At 36.9% G+C, this 25,691-nt stretch overlaps 4 protein-coding genes across 4 annotated transcripts; 1 reads left to right on the forward strand and 3 right to left on the reverse strand.

The window, feature by feature from the left end:
• Positions 1 to 3,930: 3,930 nt before the first annotated feature.
• On the reverse strand, positions 3,931 to 5,125 carry foxg1c (forkhead box G1c). Its single transcript, XM_028465092.1, has one exon. The coding sequence runs from the start codon at positions 5,122 to 5,124 to the stop codon at positions 3,931 to 3,933; it is 1,194 nt and encodes a 397-aa protein (XP_028320893.1). The 5' UTR covers position 5,125.
• An 885-nt stretch (positions 5,126 to 6,010) lies between these two features.
• Positions 6,011 to 9,438, reverse strand: pglyrp5 (peptidoglycan recognition protein 5). Its single transcript, XM_028465074.1, has 4 exons — positions 9,330 to 9,438; positions 9,050 to 9,245; positions 8,822 to 8,940; positions 6,011 to 8,026 (listed from the first exon to the last, which is right to left on the reverse strand). The coding sequence occupies exons 1-4, from the start codon at positions 9,352 to 9,354 to the stop codon at positions 7,851 to 7,853; spliced, it is 516 nt and encodes a 171-aa protein (XP_028320875.1). The 5' UTR covers positions 9,355 to 9,438; the 3' UTR covers positions 6,011 to 7,850.
• A 1,345-nt stretch (positions 9,439 to 10,783) lies between these two features.
• Positions 10,784 to 13,948, reverse strand: polr2i (RNA polymerase II subunit I). The gene is made up of 6 exons (XM_028464890.1): positions 13,770 to 13,948; positions 13,616 to 13,670; positions 11,947 to 12,020; positions 11,739 to 11,813; positions 11,599 to 11,650; positions 10,784 to 11,052 (listed from the first exon to the last, which is right to left on the reverse strand). The coding sequence occupies exons 1-6, from the start codon at positions 13,829 to 13,831 to the stop codon at positions 10,990 to 10,992; spliced, it is 381 nt and encodes a 126-aa protein (XP_028320691.1). The 5' UTR covers positions 13,832 to 13,948; the 3' UTR covers positions 10,784 to 10,989.
• Positions 13,949 to 15,550: 1,602 nt separating this feature from the next.
• lbhl (LBH regulator of WNT signaling pathway, like) lies at positions 15,551 to 24,257 on the forward strand. Its single transcript, XM_028465093.1, has 5 exons — positions 15,551 to 15,558; positions 15,695 to 15,886; positions 20,042 to 20,117; positions 22,192 to 22,495; positions 24,179 to 24,257. Exons 1-5 carry the CDS (start codon positions 15,551 to 15,553, stop codon positions 24,247 to 24,249), a joined length of 651 nt encoding a protein of 216 aa, XP_028320894.1. The 3' UTR covers positions 24,250 to 24,257.
• Positions 24,258 to 25,691: the final 1,434 nt, after the last annotated feature.

Consider the following 25,691-nt stretch of genomic DNA (forward strand, 5'->3'; position numbering starts at 1 on the left):
ACGTTACTGTATTTTGTATGTCCATTAATGTGCGCTGTCACTCCCAAATAAGTAAATAATTTGGTGAACACACGTGTGACATATTAAGCAGTTTGGTTACTGGTAGTGCACGGTTGAAGGAACTGTGTTGTTAGATTTTTATGATATTACAAGTCCATAATTAGAAGAAATGTATACCAAAAAAATTAAAGATGTATAAATTATAAAATGTTTTTTTTATCCTGAGTGAATATTTGTCTGACAAGTGACCACCATGGTATAGCTGAGCTTTGAGTTAGTGTGAGTTTATGATTTTTAAGTGATACTTTTATTAAAGATCTTATAGGAACATGTTATAAGAAAGGATATGTAGCAGAAGAAGGCACACACCATACAGCTTTCTGTGCATTTGAGTATGGAATACACGTACAATAATGTATACAACAACAATAAAACCAACAGCGAATAAAATCAATGAAACATAATTTAGCAGAAAGTTTTTGTAAAAATATACGTTTTTGTTTAAAAACATGAATAGTCTGTGTGGCCCTATGAGGTGGGCATGAAGGGCGTTCCACAGCCTCATAGCAGCAAAGAAACAGGCCCGGTCAACCAGTGTGTACAATATAGGCATGAGACGCCACCAGTATACAACCCACTCACATTATAGGTATAGGAAGTAAACAATTCATTGGTCGTAACCATTTGTCGAACATTACTGCTGTTTGTGATGAGTGTCTGGAATCGTATTCAGAGGTGCAAAGTATCCAGAATAATTCAAAATACAATAGTATTTTAAGATATTGAGAAAATTAAATTCAAACATCTGAGATATATTCCTTACTTGCCTTGCTAATGACAAATAAATAATCACTACAAACGTTATTTTTATAGATTTACTTTACATTTTCTAACCATTTAAAATAAAAGAAACAAAAACAGAAAGATAAATTGTATAGAGCAGTGTTTTTTTTTGGCTCAGGTACCCCCTTTCTCTTATTTCTGATTTTAAGTATAGCCCCTTTGTCCGACTATACAACATTTTGCTTCGAAAACAATTTAAAAACAACTATAGAGCAATAATGATGGAATGTAAATAAGAAACAGTATTTAATGTAGTGGTTCTTAACCTTTTTTGGATGGTGACACCATTTTGATATCAATAATTCCTATTACTATTTGAAAATGTTTGAACTCATCTTTTTTTTATTATTATTATTTTTCCTGCACTCTAGTTGAATTAGATTTATATTTCACAAAGTGAAAGAATAGAAATACAGTTGTTTAAGATTGTGTGTTGTTTTAATTTAAAAATAATAATAATAATAATAATAATAATAATAATAATAATAATAATAATAATAATAATAATAATAATAATAATGATAATAATGAAAAATTGAGAAATCTATTTACATTTTTTAGAAATTTCAGGCGACCCAACATGGGGTCCCGACCCCGAGGTTGAAAAACACTGATTTAGTAGTTCCTGAATAGATTTATTTCTATAGTTTTTATCATTTATCATCAAGACTGACACTTTATATGTTAATTTTCCACTCTCTTTCTCTCTGTAGTGCCATTGCGTACCCCTAGGCCTATAGGGGTACACATACCATTATTTGAGAAACACTAGTGTAGAGAATGTATCTCCTTACCACTGCCTTGGGATATTAAACTTGTTGCTTCACAGCTCAGCTATTCCTGCTGCCGTTACCACTTCTCTTGTCGGTGGAAATATTATTATCTTCATATTTATCCAGACAATGTTTGCCAACAGTGAGGTCACCTGATCCTTCCCTGTCTGCTTTAACCACAGGAGACCGTGATTGAATGGGACTTGATGAGACAGAAGAGCTGAAGTGTGAATATAAAGCAACTTTTGTTCAAAGGAGTCAGACATACTGAAAGCTGATCTATATCCAGACATATCTATGTTGTTGTACTAGACTGACAGCGGGTAAAGGTCATGGAAAGTTTAATGAAGTCAGACTATATAGGTGAAATCTAATATACATCAATATGATCAGCGAGAGCAGTATTTCTCAAATTGGGGTACGCGATGGCACTTTAACGAATAAAATAATTAAAAACATGGGGTTTTACAATGTTTGATAATCATACTAAATATTACCAGCAAATCACAAAACGACAAAAAAAAAAAAAAAAAACATGAAATAAGAGAAAAATATACTGAATAATAAAAAATAACAGACAAACAACAACAAAATGCACAAAATGGAAAAAAAAAAAACACAAAATGATGATAAATGATCTTGATTAGTCCGTCTTAGTCGCACACCAGGCGGGAGATGACAGGAAATAATAAAAACTATAGAAATAAATCTATTCAGGAGCCACTAAATACTGTTTTATTTCACTTATTTACAAAAACAGATTCTTTAAAATGTGTTTTATCATTCCATTATTATGCTCTAAAGTTATTTTGTCACAAAATTCTGAGCAAAATACTTAAGGGGGAAACTTGGATTCAAAAGTTAGAGGAAGGGGTAGAGTGGAAAAAAGGGAAAATAATGGATAAGGAAGGAAAAAAACCTGTGTTTTAAAAATAATAAATGTATAAAATATATACAGTATATTAAACCTTAAAGCAGCTAATCCAGTTCTCATGCACTCTTTTTTATGTCGGTATAATATCTACAGTAATAAGTTCAATTACACAACCAAACATGCAGGAACAATAAACAACAGCAGATCTTCAATAGGCAAAAAGGAAAACACAAGTAAAAAGCACAATATATTGTTTATTTACATGTATTAAGGTATTTATAACAGGAATGTAATTTTCTTTGATAGATTAGGAAAATCAGAGACTATTAGTGATATAAATAAGCAGTTTAGCTTTCATTTACACAGAGAACGACTTCTAGCTCTGAAATTTGGATTGAATTTGTTTAAACATTTTCACATGCATGCTGATCCTACACACAAGATTTTGCTTAAGACACGTGCTATACTATAATTTGCATGCTGAGTAAGATTAATGACACAGTAATAACAATGACTTGATGACATCGGAACAAGTAGACAATATCATGCACTTTATTCTGAGTACTGAGAGACGACTATAGACGAGGAGCTTTTTTTTTTTTGAAGAACAAATGAAAGTAAAATAACAATAATACGTTTGTTCTATTATATATATATATATAACAAAAAGAATGACAGAGGAACTGTGGTTATACTTTGTTTTGATAACTTGATAAATTTTCATACTGCATTTTATTTTAGTAGATTTAATATTTGAGAAAGTGAAAATATAGAACATAGTTATTTAAGATCGTGAGTGGTGTTACAAATTTGACAAAGAATAATAATGACAACATTTTAAATATGATAGTTGAATGTTTTTTTTTTTTGTGTGTGTGTTTTTAATCAATTACTAGACATTTCAGGTGACTCCATTTCAATTCCAGACGACCCCACATTGCGCCACGACCCTATGGTTGAAAAACTGTTTTAATATCTCTGTCTCTGGAGGTGTATAAATGTGCACAACTTTATCAGATGATCTCATTTGAAATATTAATTTCTGATTGAATTCTCTAAATTGGCCTTTACTAATAATTACAATGCTTTTGTTGAAATAAATTCAACAAGGTATAAAAAGAAAGCTTTTTGAATAACAATGCAATTGCTTATTTGACCAAATTATGTAACATAATAGAAGAGAATAATTGTATTTTGTTTTTAATTTTATTTTTGTATTGTTCATACTTATTTGTTTCAGTATCATTAAGCAAAAATGTGAATTTAATTATGGGCATGAATGTTTTGGCCTCTACAATAATGTATGATGTTTTATAGCCTATTGTAGCATAAATTCATGCAGAAATGCAAAATTGTGAACTGGCTATAATGTAAAATCAATGCATTACTGGCCAGAGAGCACTTAAACATGACTGTTGATTAAGATGTTTTAAAGGTTTGTTACTTATCCATGACATTCCAGGGGGAAGGAGGGCTTACACTAATTTGAGGATAGTAATTTGAAAAGTCTCCACAGCATCCTAGGTCAGCGGAGGGGCCCGTCCTGGATAAGAAGTGGCCCGGTGAGGAGTTGGACTCCTCCAGGCACGGAGTAAAGGCGGTGGCTGCACATGGCAGCTGGTGGGAGTAAAAGTAGCTGGCTTGTCCTGAGATCATGTTTAAAGAACACGAATCCGACATTGGCAGGCTGCAGGCCGGGATGGAGGTGGAGAAGGCGGCGCAGGCGGTGCCGATCTGATGGCGCCTGGTTTGCGCGCAACTGACCCCGATGTAGGACATCTCCTGGTGGGTCTGCACCACCCGGTCTGCGGCACTGAGGCGAGCCCGCTGTGAAACAACTGATGGAGAGGTTTGGCTGGAGAAGCGAGGGTGGGTGCTGCTCAGATAGGTGCCCGCGCTCAGGTGGGCGCGCACCGGGGTTTGGAGAGGTAGAAACGGCGGCACGGGCCAGTAGAAGGAGCCAGATGCTGCTGCTGCTGCTGCCAGGGTGACACTCGCTGCTGCGCCCGAGGAAAGCACGCGACCCCCTCCTCCTCGCTTCATTTTAGCTTTAGATCCAGGGGTTGATCTCCGCCGGAGTTTCCCAGATGTTCCTCCGATGAACACGTCCTCGCTGCAGGGATCCAACACCCAGTAGTTGCCCTTCCCCGGGTCATCGTAGTGACGCGGGACTTTAACAAAGCACTTGTTCAGGCTCAAGTTGTGTCTGATGGAGTTCTGCCAGCCTTGTCTGTTCTGTCTGTAGTATGGAAAGTTTCCCATAATGAACTCATAGATGCCGTTGAGTGTGAGTCTGCGCTCCGGGCTTTGGCGGATCGCCATCATGATGAGCGCGTTGTAACTAAACTGGGGTTTCTCACTTTTAACACCTTCATCTTCCTCTGCAACGTTGTTTTTCTTTGCACCGTGCGTGGACCCCTCCTGCTTTCCATTTACACCCATGATCACTTTGGGGCATTGCTTTAAGTTCTTGCACATCTTCTTGTCGGGTCTCTCTGCGTGCGTAAAGCGCGCTTTGTGATGTGGAGATGGAGGCTCGTGGTTAGCCGTCAAACCTTCTGTTCTCCACAGGAGGCTTCGGATACTGAATGAAGACTTGTGGAATAATCCCCTCGAACTTCTGACCTCGTCCATATTGTCCTGGAGCTTTGATTCAATAGTTTCCAAAGCTGTCACTGAGCAGAGTTAAGGCGTTCTGATCTGAGGAGGCGTGGAGCCAAAGACGCACCGGTTAGGATCATTTGGAGAGATTTGCGCATGACCACAGCAGCTGAAGACCTGTTACCAACAAAATAAGCTTTCATTTGACCACATAAAAATCATCTCATATGCACAAACCCCATTGTTTTATGGCACAAATCTTTTCTTTTTCACAATTAAAAGTTAAGACAATAATGCTGTTAGTATGTGACTGATTGATGAACTCTAAAACACATCCATGACACATAACGCAATCCTTTTACCCACTTTCTGTGCAAACGCAATCTCTCTCTTTTTTCTCTCTTCTGCAGCTTCTGAAGCCAATGTGAGGATAGCCTCTAAACACCTGTGAGATTGCATTTAATGTGGAAAACATTTGTGGTTTGGTGTGACCCAACTTCCTCTCCAGGTTTCTAATAGTTTTTCTAGGTGTTGTTTTTTATTTTGATTCAATTAATGAAACGGTTTAGAATGTTGCTTTATTGTTTTCATGTGAACTTTGGGAAAAAGCAGTCACTTCAGAACAAAAGACAACTCCTATTTGAGCCACACATCTTGAACATATTCATAATTTAATGTTCATTTCCAAGCAATGTTGTGTCAGACAAAGTTTCAGCTTTGAAAGTCTGAAACATATCGACAAGTATTTCCTTTACACAGAAACAGATAAACTGTATTTTTACATAAAATGTAATACTACACCCCCCCCCCCCCCCCCCCCCCCCCACAAAAAAAGAAAAAATAGTCATGACAGTGCCAAAAATACCTAAAAACAAACAAAAAAAAAAAAAAAAAAAAAAAACGAATTAAATTGACCCCAATACACAGAAAATGAAAATACATAAAATGAATAAGAAACACACAAATCGTAATAAAACAAAATATAGCCGCTGTGCATCATGGGTCGGTGCCAGGCACTTGTAATCGAGGCAATTCTGAGCAACAAGCAAAGTTTAGGAAGATGGGAAAGAAACTAAGAAAGGTAGCATTCCTATGTGGATTTTGAACTCAAAGTTAGGGAGTTATTTTTGTCTATTTTCTGTTGTTGTTTTGTGTTTTTTGTAGTAAATTCTGTTTAATTTTATGTTGTGTGCACCTGAAGTCAGTTTTGTTGAATTTTAATGTTTTTTTTTTTGTCATTTTGAAGAAATTTCTATTTAATTGTTGTTGTTTATTTGTAATTTTGTGTGTTTTTCCAAAAGTTTTTTGTGTATTTTTGCTATGTATTAATTTCCTGTCATTCTGCATTTTTTGTCTTTTTTGTGTAATTTGGCTGTCGTATCGTATATTCACCTTTTTGTATAGTCACTTTTTGTGTTTTTGAAGTCATTTTGGTGGTTATTTAGGTTTTTGGAGGTTTAGGCCGGGCAGCCTACGCTGCTGGGAAGTGGGAACCTATTTTGATCCCGCGTGTTCTTCTTCCTATGGAAATCCTACTTCCCATCTGCGAACAATCAACACATTTTGCACAAAGGTCCAGTTGCATGCCAGATTGTCTCAGCTGCAAAAGCAGGCCAATCGTCCAAAACATGGTGCCTCTAAAATTTAAAATTTTGAAATTTCACAACAAATCAACCATATGTGCAACTTTCACCAAAATGTAGCCCTGTGTTTGACTGTGTACACAGTGATGTAAACAGATATTTTTATATTTTTGATGTTCATAACATTTTCAATTAAATATATTGTGGATGATGTTTGAAAAATATGAAATTTTGTTTGTCATTTCAAATTTAGCTCTTTTGCATATACAATTGGAGTCAATGTAAAACTTGCATTTTTAAACATAATCTTTTCACTTATGGAGCCAATACATCATTGTTAAAAATGTACCAACATCTTAATTCTGTCTATATATACAATAAGTGTTTTTTTTTAGATATTAGTGTTGACAATCGTTTGAAATCTGCCTATAAAACATTGAATCAAGATTCAGGAATTGACTTCTATTTATCAATTTCCATAATCCCTCTCTTGACGAACATTGTCTGCACTATATATTTACACTTGTGTAATTACAAATTCATACCAATCAGAATAATCTGATGGTTTGTATCTTAAAGTCCGTGTACAGCAGAAATAAATTTGTGTTATGAGTTTGTCACACCATAGAAACATGTGTCATTGACCACTGGGACAAAAGAAATTGCGAAGTATATAAAATGAAGTCTCAAAATCATGGAAAAACAAGCACTTCTCTCTGCTCTGAAACGCTGGGGGCGTGTCAGTTAGAGGCGCTGGAATCACGCCCACACGCAGGAAGGGCGCCGCCTCCGTGTATTCATCCTAACCCTAAGAGAGCAGTGTGAAAGACCAAAAAACTTAGGAAAAATCAAACATTTTTCTCCATCTGAATATGTGCATCCCTGCAGGGTAGAGTCAGAACTGCATACGCTAGGGGCAAAAAACAAAATTGCGGTGCAAAAAAAGTGCTCATTTCATTGAAAATGTAGCACCAGCGGACGCCTTTTATACCCCCAAGTCCGAATTTTTAGCTAGGGGCCGAATTGCCAGGCGTCGGAAGTTTGGTGTGCTTCAGCAGCAGGGTCGGGTTTATGCTAATGATGGCTCTGTCAAGTAACGCGGCTGAATTTGCTTTACAAGGACTTTAAGTAATTAAATCTTCCATCTTGGGACTTTTGTCAAACATGCTGCATAGTTTATGAAGTTCTCCTCAGCTGTGGTAGTGCAGCGTACAAGTGTTCCCCTGGACATTGAGTGTCCCCCACATCTCTGTGTCCACACAGGGTGAACTCTGCCTCTAAAAAGCCCCGAGACACACCGAGCTGCAGCAGCTGCTTGATGGACTCTAAGGTCTGTTGGGTTGGCTGCAGATCTAAAAACACAAGGAGAAGCACAAAGAATGAGAATCTTCAACATTAAAAAAAGAGATTTCAGGACATGTTAATTATTCATTTATTCAGACAATAAATAGTTTTTCAGGAGATCTACTTTGATCTCCTGACTTGTTTTGACTTTCAACTGCCAGTCTTCTTCAGCGGCGTCTGCTGATCGCTTTGATGTGTCCTTGACTTCTGTGTAATAATTCCTGCTGCAAGTTCATTTTGAAATATCCATCCATCAATTTTCAGACCCACTTTGTCCTATTTCAGGGTCACGGGGGTCTGCAGGTGTCTATCTCCGGCTCACACTGGGCACTAGGCGGGGTTACACCCAGTGCAACGCAGGGTAACACACACACAGACAGACAACCACTCACACTCATATTCACTCATATGGGCAATTAAGAGACTCCAATAAACCTAGCAGTCATGATTTTGGATTGTGGGAGGAAGCCGGAGTACCCGGAGGAAACCCACACAGCACGGGGAGAACATGCAAACTCCTCACAGAAAGGACCCAAGTATCCACCCCAGGGCTTGAACCCATGACCTTCTTGCTGTGAGGTGGACGTGCTAACCACTAAGCGTTTGTATTTTTAATATGTACGATCAGCAGACACCTCTGAAGAAGACCGGCAGTCGAAACATGTCAGGCGATCAAAATAGACTTCCTGAAAAACATTTGTCTGAATAAATGAAACCTTGACATTTTTATTCAAAAAGACGACCAAAAAGAGTTGCTGGAAATGCACTGTACACTGTTGCCACAGCACAATAAGAAAGCATACCATTGAAATTCCCCATGACGGCGATCCCTACTGAGTCAGCATTGTGGTGTTTGGAATGTGCCCCGACAGTCTTCCAACCTCGGCCCTCAAACAGCCTCCCATCGACTGACACCAGAAAGCTGAAACATAGCAAAAGTCTAAGTATACAGAGCCAAAACTCACGTGTCCAATTAGAAGTTACACATGAGAACGAAGCCATTTTCATGGCCACACAGCTGAAGTACTTACTTATATCCTATATCATCGAAGCCTCTTTGGTTCATGTGGTATCTCTGAATGCTGACAAGCTCCTGCATGCACTGTGTGAGGCAGGTGCAGCTCTCTAAGGCAGTATGGTGGATGATAACTCTCTGTACACGACCTCTGAACGCAGTCTTTCCTCTGGGCTCAGCTGCTCCCCACTGCTCCCTGGAAACAATATCCACTAAAATAAAGGGGAAAAAAGCATAGTGAGAGACTTTTAAATAATTTATATATATACACAACACACAATGTGTTGTTTTCCTACCTTCTGGGTGGTTGATCGTTGTCATTGTGAAGCTTCTGATTGAGTTCCACACTCAACAGTTTCTTTATTTCAGCGTGTGTTGACAGAGGTGTGGTTTGGGAAAGTACACCTTCCTTGTTCTTCTACTTTTTCACGTGAGCTCATTCAACCTCATGGAGGTCTGAAACCATTTTATGCAAGTCACAGAAAAATGAGTAATGAGCCTTTAGTTGTGCATTTTGTGATTAAGAGTTATACATGTGTAAAAAAATATGTGGAAACTCAAATACCCCAATGTCAAGTTCTAGAGCAAGAAAACTGTGGCAATTTTTTTCTACACAATTATGACACATGCGATGGAAAATACAGTATAATCACCTTTCTTTTTTCACATAGTTAAACTATGTAAAAAATATTAATTCCAGCAAAATTCTTCTTCTCTTCTTTTTGAATAATATGTCAAAAGTAGGGTAGGGTAAGGCTGGCTTTTGAAAATTACCTACCCTGCCTTTAAGGTTTCATTTAGACAACTGTTGCTCAGGAAATCCACTTTGATCTCCTGACAACTGGCTGCCAGTCTTTGTCAGAGGCAACTGCTAATCACTTTGATGTTTCCTTCCTTTGAATTCTGTGTAAAACACTGCAAATACAAAAATCGATATAAAAATGAACAAAAAAAACAAGTAACTTAATAAGTAAACATTCTAATTAAATGTGTGTGGTTTAACTAACTAAAAAAGAAAATGTGTTTTGAAAAAGTAGTTTTTTATTAGCATTAGACAAAATTGGGAGGTCATTATTTAAAAAAAAACACAATAAATTAAAATGATCTTCAGTCAATCATTTTGTCCAAAATAAAAACAATAAAAAATGAAGTAGCAGTGTAAAATTTAAAATGTTTGTGTATAAAGAGTAGAATATAGTTATCCTTTGTTTTAGTAATGTGATTTAAAACTCACCTGTATCTGAGTTGCAGCTGAAATAAATCCAGTGTAGTTTCTCCACAGCTGTCACGTTGTGCGTAGACACATTTTTTATTTACAGGTGTGATTTCAATGTAATATTGACTTCTGCATAAAAACACGTTCATTTAGAACAATGACTCTAATAAATGCAATGAGCAGATAAACAAGAACATGGTCTATTGAATTTTACATGTTGTAAAGATCAAAGGCAGATCAAGAGATTTCAAAGCACTGATTTTAGTTTCATCTGCTAAATATGTAAAATCAAATAGTTCCTTTCCATGCATGTTTTGTACAATAGCAACAGATTTAAGCTTCATCACTACATTGCCCAACTGTAATTTTCCTGTTATAGATTAAAACCATCCCCCCTCCATACATTTTTTGTGAGAATTTTTACATTGTGCTTTAACTGGGTGGGGCTCCCCTCAAAACTGAGATATTATAAAGTCACTTTGTATGTAGAATGAAAGGCCTTTTTCTCAAATCACCTTTAAAATACAACCCAAGTCATGTAAAAAAAATGATTTTATTGCCACAATACATAGTAAAATATGAACAACTGTTAAAGAAAGCCTGTTATAATGTTAATGTATACACAAACTGAGTCAGATGTACATCAGACAAGATAAAACAAAGTCTAAATTATTATTGTTTTTTTTAAATCAGGACTCCTTTACAATCTGGCAAAACTACAGATGAAAAGCAGGATGTTGTTACTCTGTCCACCGGTGGACACAGTGAGGGGCCGTGCACACGTAGTAAAGCCGCATGGCATCCTGCATGGGACAGAACAAACCATTAGCATAGCAACGTACTGCAGCAATACATCAATAAACCAGTAGCCAAATTACCCAACATTTAAACATGTTTTTAACTGCAACAGATAAAACAACATAGCATTTTTACATTTTAGTGCATCAACTATTATACCTTATGTAAGGCCCAACTAGGGACAAGAGTTGAAATTTAGCAACAGCTATAAAATATTTGTGTAAAACGCCAGTTACATTCACAGTATCATTCCTATGTAAAATTCTATCTTTCCTATTCATAATAAATCATATTATATCTTAACTAACCCTTACCACGTGTGTGGGTGCAAAGATTCACTAACAAGTCGTGGGAAAACTTGATATGAATAAGCCATAAAACAGTTTTGTGTTTAAATCAGAATTAACAAATTTTATAGTATTTCAATTATGGTTACAATGGCAACAGATTATTTGAATTAAAATTATGCCATCATTGTAATTAATTATGAATTATTACAATTATAAGTGACGTTTATTTGGTCCACTGCTTGTAAATTGTATGGAACCGACCTCAGCGTTCATACTGTGAGACTGGAAGAACACCGCCTCCTTGTGGCCACATCTGGAGTTACACAAACACGTTTATTATCAAAAGCTCAAAGCTGACAAGCACGAATGTAAAGTCTCGTGGTAAAATAAATGAATCTTACTTGGGACAGGGATGATCTTCTGTTCTCGGTAAAGTTGGGTCTTGAGAAACATCAGCAATAATTTGTGTCAGCTCACTAAAAAGAAGGACAGAACAACAATGAAGAGCCACGTGTTTGCACTACAATAAGCATAGAGAATGTAAACACTCCATCACACGGGACCAGGAGGGAACATATTGTTGATCGTTTTTGTGCCGTCAGTACTTACTCCACCTCGTGGGTGATCTTGTTGACGTAGATGCAGCTGTCGTCGGCCTCTTGTTGGTAATCACAGTTCCTGCACTGTGATGTGTGGTCAGGTCAAAATTAAAATGGAGAGCATGTATCAGGACGACTGTGCCAGAAAACATGGATCACTTCAGTCGTCATTTATTCTGTGAAACTCTGTTTGTGTGCTACAGGATATTGACTAGGGATGATGATGACTGACTATTTTCCATGTCAACTACACTGATGTTTCCTTATCACACAAGGTTTTTTTCCTTTTTTTTTTTAATTCAATTTAAGCACGAAATAATCGAAAAGGGCAAAATACTGTCTTTAAAACTATTGTGTGCATTTAATAACTATCTGAAAACATCCTCTGCGTACCAAGTTATTAGTAGAAATACTAGTGAGAGATGTGCACAGTGTGAAGCAGATGAACTCTGCTGAACATCTAAATATCTCTTCAAAGGAAGCAAATCACACTGAAAAGAATCCAATAATCGCTGGAATCATTATATGGCATTTCCAACAAATTTAGATTAAAGCACCGAACAACAGACATTTAGACAATAACAGGCAGGGGTAACATTATTATGATATATAATAATAACTATAAAATTCATTTTTAGTTTTTTTTTTTACAAATACTGTGTTTTCCACAATAATTTTTAAAATTCTGGTTTTTTTTTTTAGAAAGGTTTCAATTTTTGTTTTTTTTTAGAAAATAATGGTTTTCAACTCTTGTGAGGAAACAAAATTAATAGTAACAATAATGGTTAAACAAAAATGTATGTCAAAATAAAAATGTAAATTCAAACCATGTGTAAGCTGCTCCTTCTAAATTATCTATATATTAATATAAAGATGTATGAGAGCAGCGGCATTATCCCAATATCCCCTCAGGGATCAATAGTTGACTGAATCTGAGAATGTATGTTATTATTGATCAACTTCATTTTAATTAACAGTGGATTCTGTTTTTATTGGTTAACATGGAAAGTATAGGGGCCTACATTAGGATCAATGTGATCATCACATTAAACTTTAGTAACTCACTATACAATATATACTCACTATTCTTCCTTCCGCTAACGTGGGTTCGAATCCCACTTTTGTCATATATATTTTTTCATTCTAACATACTTAACACGGCCAAATCCACCTTTTAAAATACATATACAGAAAAATTCAACATTTTAGGGTCAGGGCTAAAATAAAAGGGTTCGGGGGGTAGCTAAAAAGCGCAAATAAAACTGACGGAACTTAAAGTCACGTGGTGCACCTATCACGTGCTCTAAACTGGCCAATGAGGGGCGCTGCGTTTGTTTATGTACTTATTTTTATCAATTAAAAAAACTGATTTTTTTTTTTTTTTATCTTCATTGAATGCAATAAGCTTCAACAGTATCGAACACTCTTGAATGACAAAATATTTTGGAAAATCTGATCCAAACTTAAATACATTGGCCAACGAAAGACACATAAAACGTGAATATGAAGACTAAAAGAAGTCTTATTCTTTGCAGGCAGCAAAAAACTGATACTATTTAAGGTTAAATGGCATTGTTGCATTAATAACACTCATGTATGTGACTTTTTCAGGTTTTCGCTCCAAAATCTATCTTAATGGTTGGGATCTTTAGATAAAGTCTTATAATGCAGACACTCACCGCGTACAGCAGGATGCGGTTCTCTTTGTCTTCTTTGGGGTACAACATGTTATTACTGTAAAACAACAATGAGCCCGTTAATGAACAACAAAAATCATCTTCCTTCATCACGCTGCTAGCATGCTAGCATTACTTACTACATTCACTTACTCACCATTCCTGACAAAACCGGATCCCAACAAACCCCGGTCCGTGTGTTCCGCCTTCCAAATCCATCAGAAACACTTAGTTTGTAAAAGGTGAATGTAAAAGATGAACTCTAGTTTGGAACAAATATGTCGTTCTGCTACTTTCTAACGCAGCAGTTTGAACACAGATCATCTACGCATGCGCAAGAGGGGTTGGTTTTAATCCAGCGCCCTCTCGTGGATAGGAGGATAAAGATGCTGCACTACATGGATATTTTTTACTGCACTATTTATAAAACTATTTATTTATTTATTTATTTTTTAATGTTTCAAAAACAAAACAAACAAACAAAAAAAAACAGATTTGAAATTATTATTATTATTTATTTATATATAGATGAAATGATAGATACGTTGCCAAACTCATTTTGCTCCATTTTAATGCATTTATTTGCATACTACAAAGAGTCAGGCCCTAATTTTGCTCAAACACAAGCACAAATGTGTAGTATATGTATTTTTGGATATGTACGGTTGTATTTTTAATTACTAATACTGTAGTAGCAATTCAAAAGTAAATATATTAATAAAACAATGTCAAAAACTCCATTGACATGGGGTAGTACCAGTAGTCTTCAATAACATGTTAAAATAATGTAGTTACACACTGGATTGAATTGTACTACCCAGATGTCATCAACACTAGTGCATTTTTATCAAAAAGGTGCTCTAAATGTACATGAACAAGTAAATTGAACATCTGTGCAAAGACACGTTTGACCATATTTGGGTTACCTTGATTAAAAAAAAATAAAAAAATACACCTCCTGTAATTACAAGAAACAAGAGTCTCATGTATTTAATGCAGATAATGTCAATGGTAGAAGCAAAGTGTAAAAGAAGAATGACACAGTTACTGCAGCTCTGCCTGAACCTGCTCTCAGAAATATATACAGATGTGTACTGATATATCCTACTCAAGTAGAATTACTTTTACTTGATTGAAATTGTTCTCAAGTACAAGTACGTCATGCATGAAATACTGAAGTACGTTTATTTGGTAATAAATCTTGCCACGGTTCCCTTGCACACAGTAAACATTTCATGTATAAACTTAAAAAAATAATAAACTAAATCTTGCACAATTGGAACTTCATTTATTTTACACAAAGGCCTTTGCATAAAAGGTTTGTCAATTCTATTTTTAAAAATAAAATAACACCAATGAATTCAACATTGAATTCAAAAAACCAAAAAAAAAAAAACTTATATAGCTACATTTATTCACTCTAAAATGGCATCATGCCAAATGTGTCACATGGGTAACAACGTAATAGGGAGAAACCTGAACCCAAGAAAGTGGCTGGGTGTTTAGCAGAAATGGCATATGGATTATGTTCCACATAGACCAGGAAACGGAAATAAAAAATAATGACAAAAAATTATAATTTACTCAGTGACAGTTGGGTGTAGAAATGTAATGAATTCTTTTACTTCTTTTAAAACATGCTTAAGTACAAGTAAAATTACTGATTTAGAAATATATAAAAAAGCTACAAGTACCCATTAAAGCTACTCAACTACAGTAGCATACAGTAATATACAGTAATATATATTCACTCCATGTGGGTGAGACTGTATTTCTAGTCTCACCCACCACCCAGTAAGCCAACTCATCAGAGAGGACTGTAGAGCTTGGCTGACGTCATCAGTCCAGCCTGGGTAATTGAAAGAGACGTTAATCCCGCTCCTCTCCAAAGCCTGGCTGTAAGGTGGGGTGGGGGAAGTTAGGGATACTAAAACAGACATGAAGAAGTAAACTGGACACTGAAGACAACACGGTGCATGTTGGTTTTACACTAGAAGTGAGACTTATCAATAACCTGGACACTCTGGATAGAGGAGCATCCACCTCCTGACATTAGTAATCCTCAAAGATTTGGTTGAGCAGCTCTCATCCAGGCTTCGCCCTGGAGGCCAAGGACCCCAGTGGAGGCTCTGCGGAGGAGGAATACTGCGGGAGCTGCTTACCTCCTCCTGCATCCCTTCTCGTCACCCCGGGACACCATGTGGAGGGCACCAGCTTCACCTCTGTGGGACTGTGCCAAGACGGGGGAGAACTCTGTCTGACTGCAAGTGAAGGGTGAGAGCTTTCTGAGATTTGAGTATGAGTGGTGGACATAGTCATCCAATAATATGCAACAAGAGGAGACATCATTTCTCAAAAAGCTCACAAGATGTTCTGAGAATGATCACAATCAATACCAGTTCATAGAATCTATTTTCCACCAAGCAAGTGTTCATGATATCTCTGCAGCTGATAGTTCCTGTGAAGCCTGTTGACCTTCTGTGACGCAGTGATGTAAGATGACCCAGATGTGTCAGAATTATTGAGTAACATCCTGGTGTGTAAAAGCAACAATGAAATAATGAGGAATTCATTGTCTTTATCATCATTCAACACTCACACTGAGCTCAATACTAATGTTTTCCTCTGATCATTTATGAGCATGTTGGCACAATACAACCACTCCATGACACAAAGGATTAAAAAAAAATAAAAAAAAATCCCCATAATAAATCATATCTAAGAACACATGGCCACTGAATTATCTGAGTCTTCAGAGGTCAGGGGCAAACGGAGCTGAGAGCGGCGACAATCGTTAGGAGCTTCCTTTAATCCCATAATAGCCTAAATCGTGTAACAGTCCAGCTTTGCTGTTGCTGATGAGGTGTTGAACACAAACTACAGCAACGTTGATTTAGAATTTCCCTTAGATTTATGTTTTAATGACATAACCACATTGTATACATGACAGATCTGTTAGCTGTCTGTACAACTGGTGGAAAAATAACTGGTCCAAATGATATTTCAAGATTTATCATGACAAAGAACCATTAAGGTCTTCACCTCTGGTTCCCAGCAGGATTTGCACCTCTTCTATCAAGGGGTTCATACAGAGAAACGTGGGCGATGCTTATTTGGATTTCCTGCCAATAATGAAACGTGCAAATTGTTCGAGCAAGTGTATATGAGAGGGATTACACAGGAGCTAAGCTTCCTCATTCATCTGCTGAATGTTTCCGTCCCAGGTGGCACACAAACAGCTTAGCTCGGCACTCACGTCGACAGCATGATATCAGAAACTCAATTGTATTCCTGCAAATATTCACAAGTGGGTCAAAAGGATGGGATCCTCCCCCCAAAGCTGATCCTGTTTGGATCAGAACAGGCCGTCCTCACTTTGGTTTTCACTATTTGTCATATTATACAAGGGATGTGCACTATTTGATGTTTAAACCAAAAACAAAGTCACACCATGTCAAACAGCAGATTCACCTGTTCAATATTGAGAATTGACACAAGCTCCTGTTTGATAGAAGAAGTTGTTCATTTCTAGATGTAGAAAGTTATTGACAACAAGATAAGAGCTCTCAGAGAGCCAAATATCATCTTTGCCATAAATAGTGGCAGTTATCTGGTTTAGTGATCCTGGTCATGGTATCATGATTATTCACAATTTAAAGGCTTTGAAGAAATTTCTATTCCCATTAATAATGATACAGTAGGTCCAAATGTTTGGGTAGCACCAATTTTTTTTTTTTAAAATCACGATGAAACGCGCAATCCGGATCTGATACAAATGAAACTCAGTGAATATTGAAGAACCAATTCAACATATTTAATACAAATTTAATTAACCAAATAAACCAAAAGTTGACCATTTATGAGAGATGCAGGTTTTTCATTTTTTTTAAACTGATCAAGAATCAATATATTAAACCAGATCCTTCCAAAATGTAATGTAATCTTTTATGGTATAAAGCTTATCTTTGGTAAAACATTTTTTGTCAAAAACCATTAAGTACTTTGGACCTAATCTTGCCAACAAACAAAAGAATAAATGCAAGTGAAAGTAACAAAATAACTAAATAGCTGTTCATCAAATACAGTGCTCTTATTGTGAAAGGCTAGAAATTGAAGTTGGTGGTCTGTGTATTTTGCACTTGAATGTGTAAGGAACTAAAGAGTTGATGGTTCATTAATACATTTTACCCAATGCTTAAGACTATGAGATTAACCCACCATTTGTACATGGCTCATACAGAAAGAAAATACAGATTCACTGTAATAGATAAAAATCTAACAAAACAGTACATTGGGACCTCGAGAAGACAAGTATCATTGAGGAAGTTCCACTCATAGACATGAATAAGACGTAACTAGTGTTGTTCCGAAACCCTTTTTTTGTCCCGTTGCCGATACCAATATTCAATTGCATAGTATCGTCCAATACCGATTCATGCCAATACTGCATGTTTAGCAAAACATATGACCTGTTTTTTGCCCAAAATCAGGTTCTTGAAATCGCCGACATTTTCTCTTATGTATAGGGACGTTCGTTTGTTTGAAAATGCTGCCCCACGATTGGTTCAGAGACCAATAGCTATAGCTTGTTTCTGTGATCAGGAGTCAGGGCAGCAGTGAAAGTCGGGAGAGAGAAAAACACAAGGCGCTGTGTTTGAAGAAGAGTTTTATGCTTTAAATGGCATCGGCGTGTTATTAGTTAGTACTTGGTGATGCCGATGCCAGCTTTCAGTGCCGTATCAAGGCCCATTCTGATACTAGTATTGGTATTGGCACAACTAGAGTTGCCCCGATACAACTTTTTCACTTCCGAAACAATAGCGATATTGCAGCCTTGAGTATTGGCCGATACCAATATCGATATTAGCCTGAAAACGAATATTGAATTCAAATTTCTGGATTTTCCGATTTTTTTTAAATTTTTCTTATTTAAAATTTTATTCAATTGTAGAATATTGTAGATTTTATGTTGAAGGTTAAAATGTTTGTAACCAATTGGTTAATAATAAGCGAGCCAGTTTTTACTCATACCTATTGTTGCTGACTATTGTTCTCTGTTTGAGTAACATCACTCGATCAAGCCTTTCCTAAAATTCCTCACTACAAAATAAGTCATTATTATTATTTATTAAAGAAAAGAGAGAGGGAGAGAGAAAAAAAAAAGTTTGTATGATTTATGCTGATATCGGATCAATATCAATATGGGCCGATTTGCAAGGCTGAAATATTGGTATCATATCAGAAATGAAATAGTTGTATTGGGACATCCCCTAACTCTTGTTATATAAATATAATATGATATTTATCGGAGATTTTAAAATCCAATATTCGTTTTCTGGCTGATATCGGACCAATAGCCGATATCAATATAGGATCGATTTTCTTCTGCTGATGAGCTTAAAAGACAAAACATGGATTCACTAGTGACTGACTAAACTAAAGGTGGCGACTACAGCATTTATCATTCAAAATCATGTTCACAGATTTATACATTACACAAATTGACCTGATTGATTGATTGTGCTTCTGTTTCACCAGTCTGTAGCCCAGAATGCTTCGTCCTCATGGAGACCACCTTTCAAATCAATTTTCTGCTGTGCAGAAAAGCTTGAAAACAAAAATCAGTATAATTTCTACAAACAGAATGCGTGAATGCTAAATCTGTGGTTACACCGCAACACACATTGGCAGAATGTAGACGGCTAGGAAAAAAGTGAAAGAGCAGGAGATGGGGATAATTGAAATAAAATCTTGAAGAGGGCTTTGTAATCCCTACTTCAGCTTTTCAGGAACAAACAAAATGGCTTGGAGATGTGTGGAAAAACTAGAGCTTGATATTAAACCCACACAGAGCTTCATTAAAATGCATCGACGTTTCATTGTGTTGAACAATAGTTCATTTCTGTAAATAAATAAATACAACTCAGACGATTTAGATGTTTTTGTGGCTCATAATCCCAAACGTCAGATATGTGTGACAGGCCTGTGTAAGAGCTGAACAAGCCAAAACAGAGCATTTGTGCAGTCAGGATTAAAGCCAAAAATATGAGTGCCAAACCCTGTAATCCATTTTAGTATCAAATTGTATTTGATCTTTAATCTGGAGTATTTCAGAGTGTGTGTGAAGCCTGAAGTCAATGCACTTGCACATAGTTTCATAATTTCACATGGATCAAGCTGCTTTGGCCTGCTTGATCTGTCCATTGGTCAATCAAGGTTAAATAAACCTCAACAGCATCCACTATAATGATGGAGTGATGTCTGTGTTCCACTGTGAGTTAATTTAGGCTTTCAACTTTCCACATATTGTGAAGTTTCTCCTTCAAGGACTACATAAGCAAAGAACAGAGAAGGAACGCCTGCTAAAAACAAACTCTGCTCCTTCTACTCATTTTGCATCTTTTCATTTGCACTGTTCTTCCTCTGCAGGGGTATAGAGGAAATGAGCGGTACAGGTCCAGACTATGAAAACATGCAAAGAAAAGACCAAAAATTACCATTCCAGGTGAGTTTCATCTTTTATTCTGAAAAGCTTTGTTTGTATTGAAGAAAAATATGTACAATTATAACCTATAATCTTATAGGTCATCTCAAATCACTGTGTTAATAACTACAGCCATGAATGATCCGCATGTGATGACATCAGCATACGCCCAATAAAGCAAATGATGTCATCATCCTGGCTAAGGTTATCCCCATTTTGTAAATCACTGCAGTTTAAAAACTAAAAGGAATGAGGAAATAATGTAAACATCCAATCATGACCCCAGTAGGAAGTATTGAGCAAAGGGTTGAGCAAACAAAATTAGAACAAGAAAATGCTTACGCTAATAAAAGCTTGTTCCTGTATTTTTCATTGTCTGTCTGGTAGGCCCTCAAACTGTAGCTGGGTTTAAATTACCCTTGGAGATGCACAAAATCTAAATAGTGTGACAAAAACTGGTATTAGAAAAACAAAAATTTTGAAAAAACATTCAAATATCACAAAAAAAATAAAATTCACGCTTTCATTAGGAGGAATTTCAGACATTTCAATATTGTAATGTATCTCAAAAGTGCTATGGGAATACTTTTTCTGATAACACCTGGTCACATGACCACTTCTCCCCGAGAAAACATGGCACAGTACGTGTAGACAGAAGAGAAGACCGAAACATTTCTTTGCACTATACTTTAAAATTATTAGTGCCATATTAGGCAGCAAGCAACAAAGGAAGACGGAATGTTATAAGGAGGTTTGGAGCGTCTATCGTCCTGCAGCAAAGTCTCACGGGATGAGATTTCACGGGAGTTACGAGGCTCCTGCCCAAAACAACCTTCAATGCAAACGCGTTCAAAGCGCATTTATACTTTAGCCCCATTCACATGGGATAAGTATTATCTGGAGACCCCATATAATAAATAATTGACCCCCCAATGTCTTATTTTTATGTGGTGCATTCGCACAGGATAACCGAAGCCTGAGATTTTGCAGAAATTTACGGACATCTCCCGGGTATGAGTGATGTATGCGTGAGTTGATGTTAAAACAACTTTGCAAGCTTTTAACCAGAGTTCGGCTGTGTTACTGCTAGCGCTAGCCAGCTGTATTAAATAAAAAGCTACAAAAAGAAGAAGAAAAAAAAAACGCACAGTGCAAAGCGCGACGTGATCCACCATTTGCTTCTGATATCACTCCTCTTTTTGTTGCCGTAAGTTACGGGCCGATAAGGTTTTGCTGGCCCGGGGACCAAAAAGGTTTTCTAAACACGCCATTCTTCGCCAAAAGTAAATAAACATACGTCCCAGAAACAAAACAATGCATAATCACGCATCAGATCCCGCCCATTTCTGTCCAAATCACAGCGATGCCTACTCGCATTGGATTAGTATTATCACAGGACCTCGGAGTTCAGCAAAATAAAGTAGGTAATTTTGCGGGGGAATTTTGACTTTACAAATTACTGACATGGCCGATTCGCGCAAGATTAACATCACAGACATTCTCCGCAAGTATTACAAATCGCTTGTGGTCCCTATAGGTAAAACTAATCCTGTGCGAATAGGGCAAGTCCACATTTCAAAATATTGCTTTTATTCTGCCAAAATTTGTCATGGAAACCCAGCTTCTGTTGCATTGGTTTGAACACACACACACACAACTGTGAACTGTTATCATGACCTCAAGGTCAACAAGTGAGCTATAAGAAGAGAGAAGAGCTAGACTGCCCTTTGATACATGGCTACGACACATCTGTACCAGCCTCCTCTTGGTGCAAGAGAAGAGATACAGAAGATACAGACATACATAGAGAGGCCACCTGTTTGTAACTGTAACTGTAATAAACCTAAATGAAATTATACTACTCTTGTCAACTGTCCTCGCAGATGTTCAATTAAAAGATCTGGAAGGAAGGTATACAGAAAAACCTTACACTAACTTTCTCTAAAGTACAAAAAATATATGCTTCATCAACTCATAGTATTTCAAAAATGTTGAAAAAGTGGTGTTCTATCCAGGGTGTTCCCTTTGTGTCACAGCTTCCTTGGTTCCTATTTTCTGATATTCCACTAGCTTTTACTTATACGTCTGCCACCAGATCTTCCCTGACCCAGTTGAAGTGGTTCTGACAGCAGAGACCTCCCTGAACTGTGTGGGACGAGACCACGAGAAGGAGCGTCTGCCCTCCATCGTGGTGGAACCCACCGAAATCAGCGAGGTGGAGAGCGGGGAGCTGCGCTGGCCTCCAGAGAACATGGACATGGACGAAGATGAAGAGGACCTGTTCCTGGAGCAGTGCATCCCCCCGGCCAACATCGCAGACTGGGGGGAGGAGGATGAAGAGGAAGATGAGGAGGAGACATCAGTCATAATCAATCCACAGCAAAGCTTAACACTCATCGGTGAGTCTGACATTAAATTATTTGTCCCATTTTGCCACATTAATACTCGAGAAAAACAAGATGTCCAGCTTTGATTTGACATAAAAATATTTGGAATATGCGTTGAAATGCAAACAAAATAAAGTCTATATGTTCATATATGTTACCGATCAGATATTTAGTTAAATATGAGTGCATGTGCATGTGTGTGCAGAAGAGGAAGCAGCAGTGTATAAATCAGACAGGTTGGAAATAAGATCTTCTCACCTTTAGATCAACCAGTCGATAAATAAACTTGGAAATATCTAAAAACAACAGAGTAAAAAAGTCCCTGATAAAGTTGAGTCTTAGCAGAGCCATAGATCTATATATATATTATATATATAAATATTTACCCTGTTATTGTGGGTAATACCTATGTCATTCATGTTTGATTTATTAGTTTTAGCCATGGCGTACGTAAGTAGAGAAGGAGGATGACGGGTCATTCATCAACTCACTCACCCTTCTCTTTAAATCAAACACCTGATCATTAATCAGTTATCTGTTTGAAAATAACAGCCATTCAGAACATCGGTTCCCAACCTGGGGTACGTGTACCCTTAGCGGTACTTAAATACATCTCAGGGGGTACATAGAAACATCTGTTGATTTAATTTCCAACAATATAGGGCACATTTTTACATGAACACCAGTACTTTTTTGAAGATAAATGATGGCGCACTCTTTAAAATACATGAAAAAGGTAAAGTTTCAAATCTAAAATGGCCAAAACATCCAAAAAAGATAAAACTGAAGGCTTAAATCCAAGGTTAATGTTGGACCAGACACAGGAAAGGGTTTAGACGGGCCTGCTGACTCAAAAAAAACAATAGATAACATGAACTAAGGGGTGGTTGATATTAAAATAGAAAGGATGAGGGGTAAATGGGACAAAGATGGTTGAAAAACTTTTAGAAAAAAAAATTCTGGAAACAACTGTTGTCTGATCAATGACGTGATGCCTAAAATTTCTGTCCAACTGCCTTTTTTTCAGTTAAAAAAAGCTTTAAATGCATAAAAAGATACAATAAATGTAGTGCTTCTCCCATATATGCAGTCATATCAGGTGTTGCAACTGTCTGACCATGACTGGTGTTTAAAATGTCTTTAAAATGACTGAATCTATATTCAAATATATTTTATTCCCTATTTGTCATGGTTTCCTAAGTTTAGGCACATTATGCACATTTTATGACATATCATGTGGTGAAAATCTCGTAACTGCCACTTTTCCTGTTTTACTCATTGCAGCAAAGGTCAAAAGTTTAAAAGTTCTTATCAGCACAGTGAGACGCAATAAACAAAGAGGGGACACTTATGGAGTGTGAGATGAGAGATAAGAACAGCTTGTGGAAGTTCCACACGCACATAGATAGTACAGATATAGCATACTGTGAGATGTGTCTGAACATGAAGCTGAGAAAAACCACATAAGCTGTGAAGTTTCAGAGCAAACTTCATCAACAAAAGCCACCATCACTTCTACAGTCACATAGAATAAGTTCCATCATTTTCCTGATAGAAGACAACAATTTCTTTTTTCTTATTTCTCCAAAAGTGCTTCTCCACTGTTTCCATATGTTGTGTTTCCATTAACATACAAAATAAACCTGTTTGTTTTCACACTTTTTGTCTTTAAACTATATTTTGTATCCCTTGCAGACCTTCAGTCGGATGCATTTAGGGATGACACTCCTACGCTTCCACCCAGCAGCGCTCCAGCCTTCAACTGACAGACATTAGACCTCTGAGACGTCTTCACTCAATCACCATCTGATGCAAAAACCAAGTCAAAAATGCGTAAATAGTTTAAGCATACTCATACTGTACCAGCTGGCAGGGTAACAATTTTATTAGCATCCCGTTGTACAAGTGGTGTGCACTTATATACGGAAGTGCTTGAACACAGGAGACCACACGAACAGGCGTACACACACTGGGATATGCACGTCAGCTTGCATTTCTGTTGAGTTTCAGCAATAATGTGCTCATGCTGCGGTCTTTTCTAAAAAGAAATGTTGCCGATGTTGCAAATGTGTGTGTTTCATTTCCCGGATTTCCAAACTCTGCCCTCTGAGGCTGTAAGGACTTCCTCTTTCTGCAACACTTTTGGTCTTCTCTCAGTCTAAAAGATAGATCTCAGTCTTCCACAAAGACAAAAACACATAACTCATTAAGTATTCGCTAAATATGAAATATCGTATTTTATTATTGATAATGACATATTCTTCAGCAGGTATTATTGCTTAATCAACCCAGCATTGAAGAATATTAGAAATGTGGTTTTATTGGTTGTTTCCTGGTAACCACAACAATGATGCACAAACAAACAATCAGATTGACCAACTATATTAATCAAGACTTTAAAGTACACATTTTATATGATGCATTGTGACAAATGATGTGATCACAAAAGGTTGTGAAAGCATAACGTCAGCAACTTTTTTTCTGTTTATGGACAGGACTGGAGATTCATACAGTGAACTCTAAAAGGGAAGGCAGCTCTAGGCATAGACGCCACTGTAATCTAAAGTACTGGTAGTTGTTTGCAGAGGTGTGGACTCGAGTTACATGACATGGACTTGTATCACAAATTTGATGACTTTAGATTTAACTTGACACAATCATGAAGAACTTGAAACTCGACTTGGACTTGAAAACAAATGACTCGTGAATACTTGACTTCCTATCACAGGTGGACTGGCCATCCGGTCTGGTCCACTACATTTTTTTTGACGAGCGAGTGGAGGCAGACATGGTAACAGATGGCCAAAAATGGGCCAAAAGTGGCAAAAAAGGGTGAAAAGTGAGTAAAATGGGCGAAAAGCAGTCAAGAGTGGCTAAAACATGGGGAAATAAAGAGGAATCGTATGGTAAACTGGCAAAGGGTATAGCTTAAATGGACAAAATGTGGCAAACGATTATGAAAAAGGGCAAAAACGTGGAACAAAAAGAGGCAAAATGTAGGGAAAAAAGGAAACAAGTGGTATTTATTGGGCAAAAGTCATCTCATTTGGATGAAAAGTGGCCAAAAAAGAAAAAAAGAAAGAAAGGACAAAAATTTAATAAAAGTGTAAAAAGAACAAGCAAAAGATAGCTTTAGTCTGAAAAGGGGCAAAAATTGGCCAACGGAAATAGGTTAAAATGGGTTAAAAAGTTTTCATCTTTTAAGGTT

This window comes from Gouania willdenowi, chromosome 13 (assembly GCF_900634775.1).
Source record: "Gouania willdenowi chromosome 13, fGouWil2.1, whole genome shotgun sequence".
NCBI lineage: Eukaryota > Metazoa > Chordata > Actinopteri > Blenniiformes > Gobiesocidae > Gouania > Gouania willdenowi.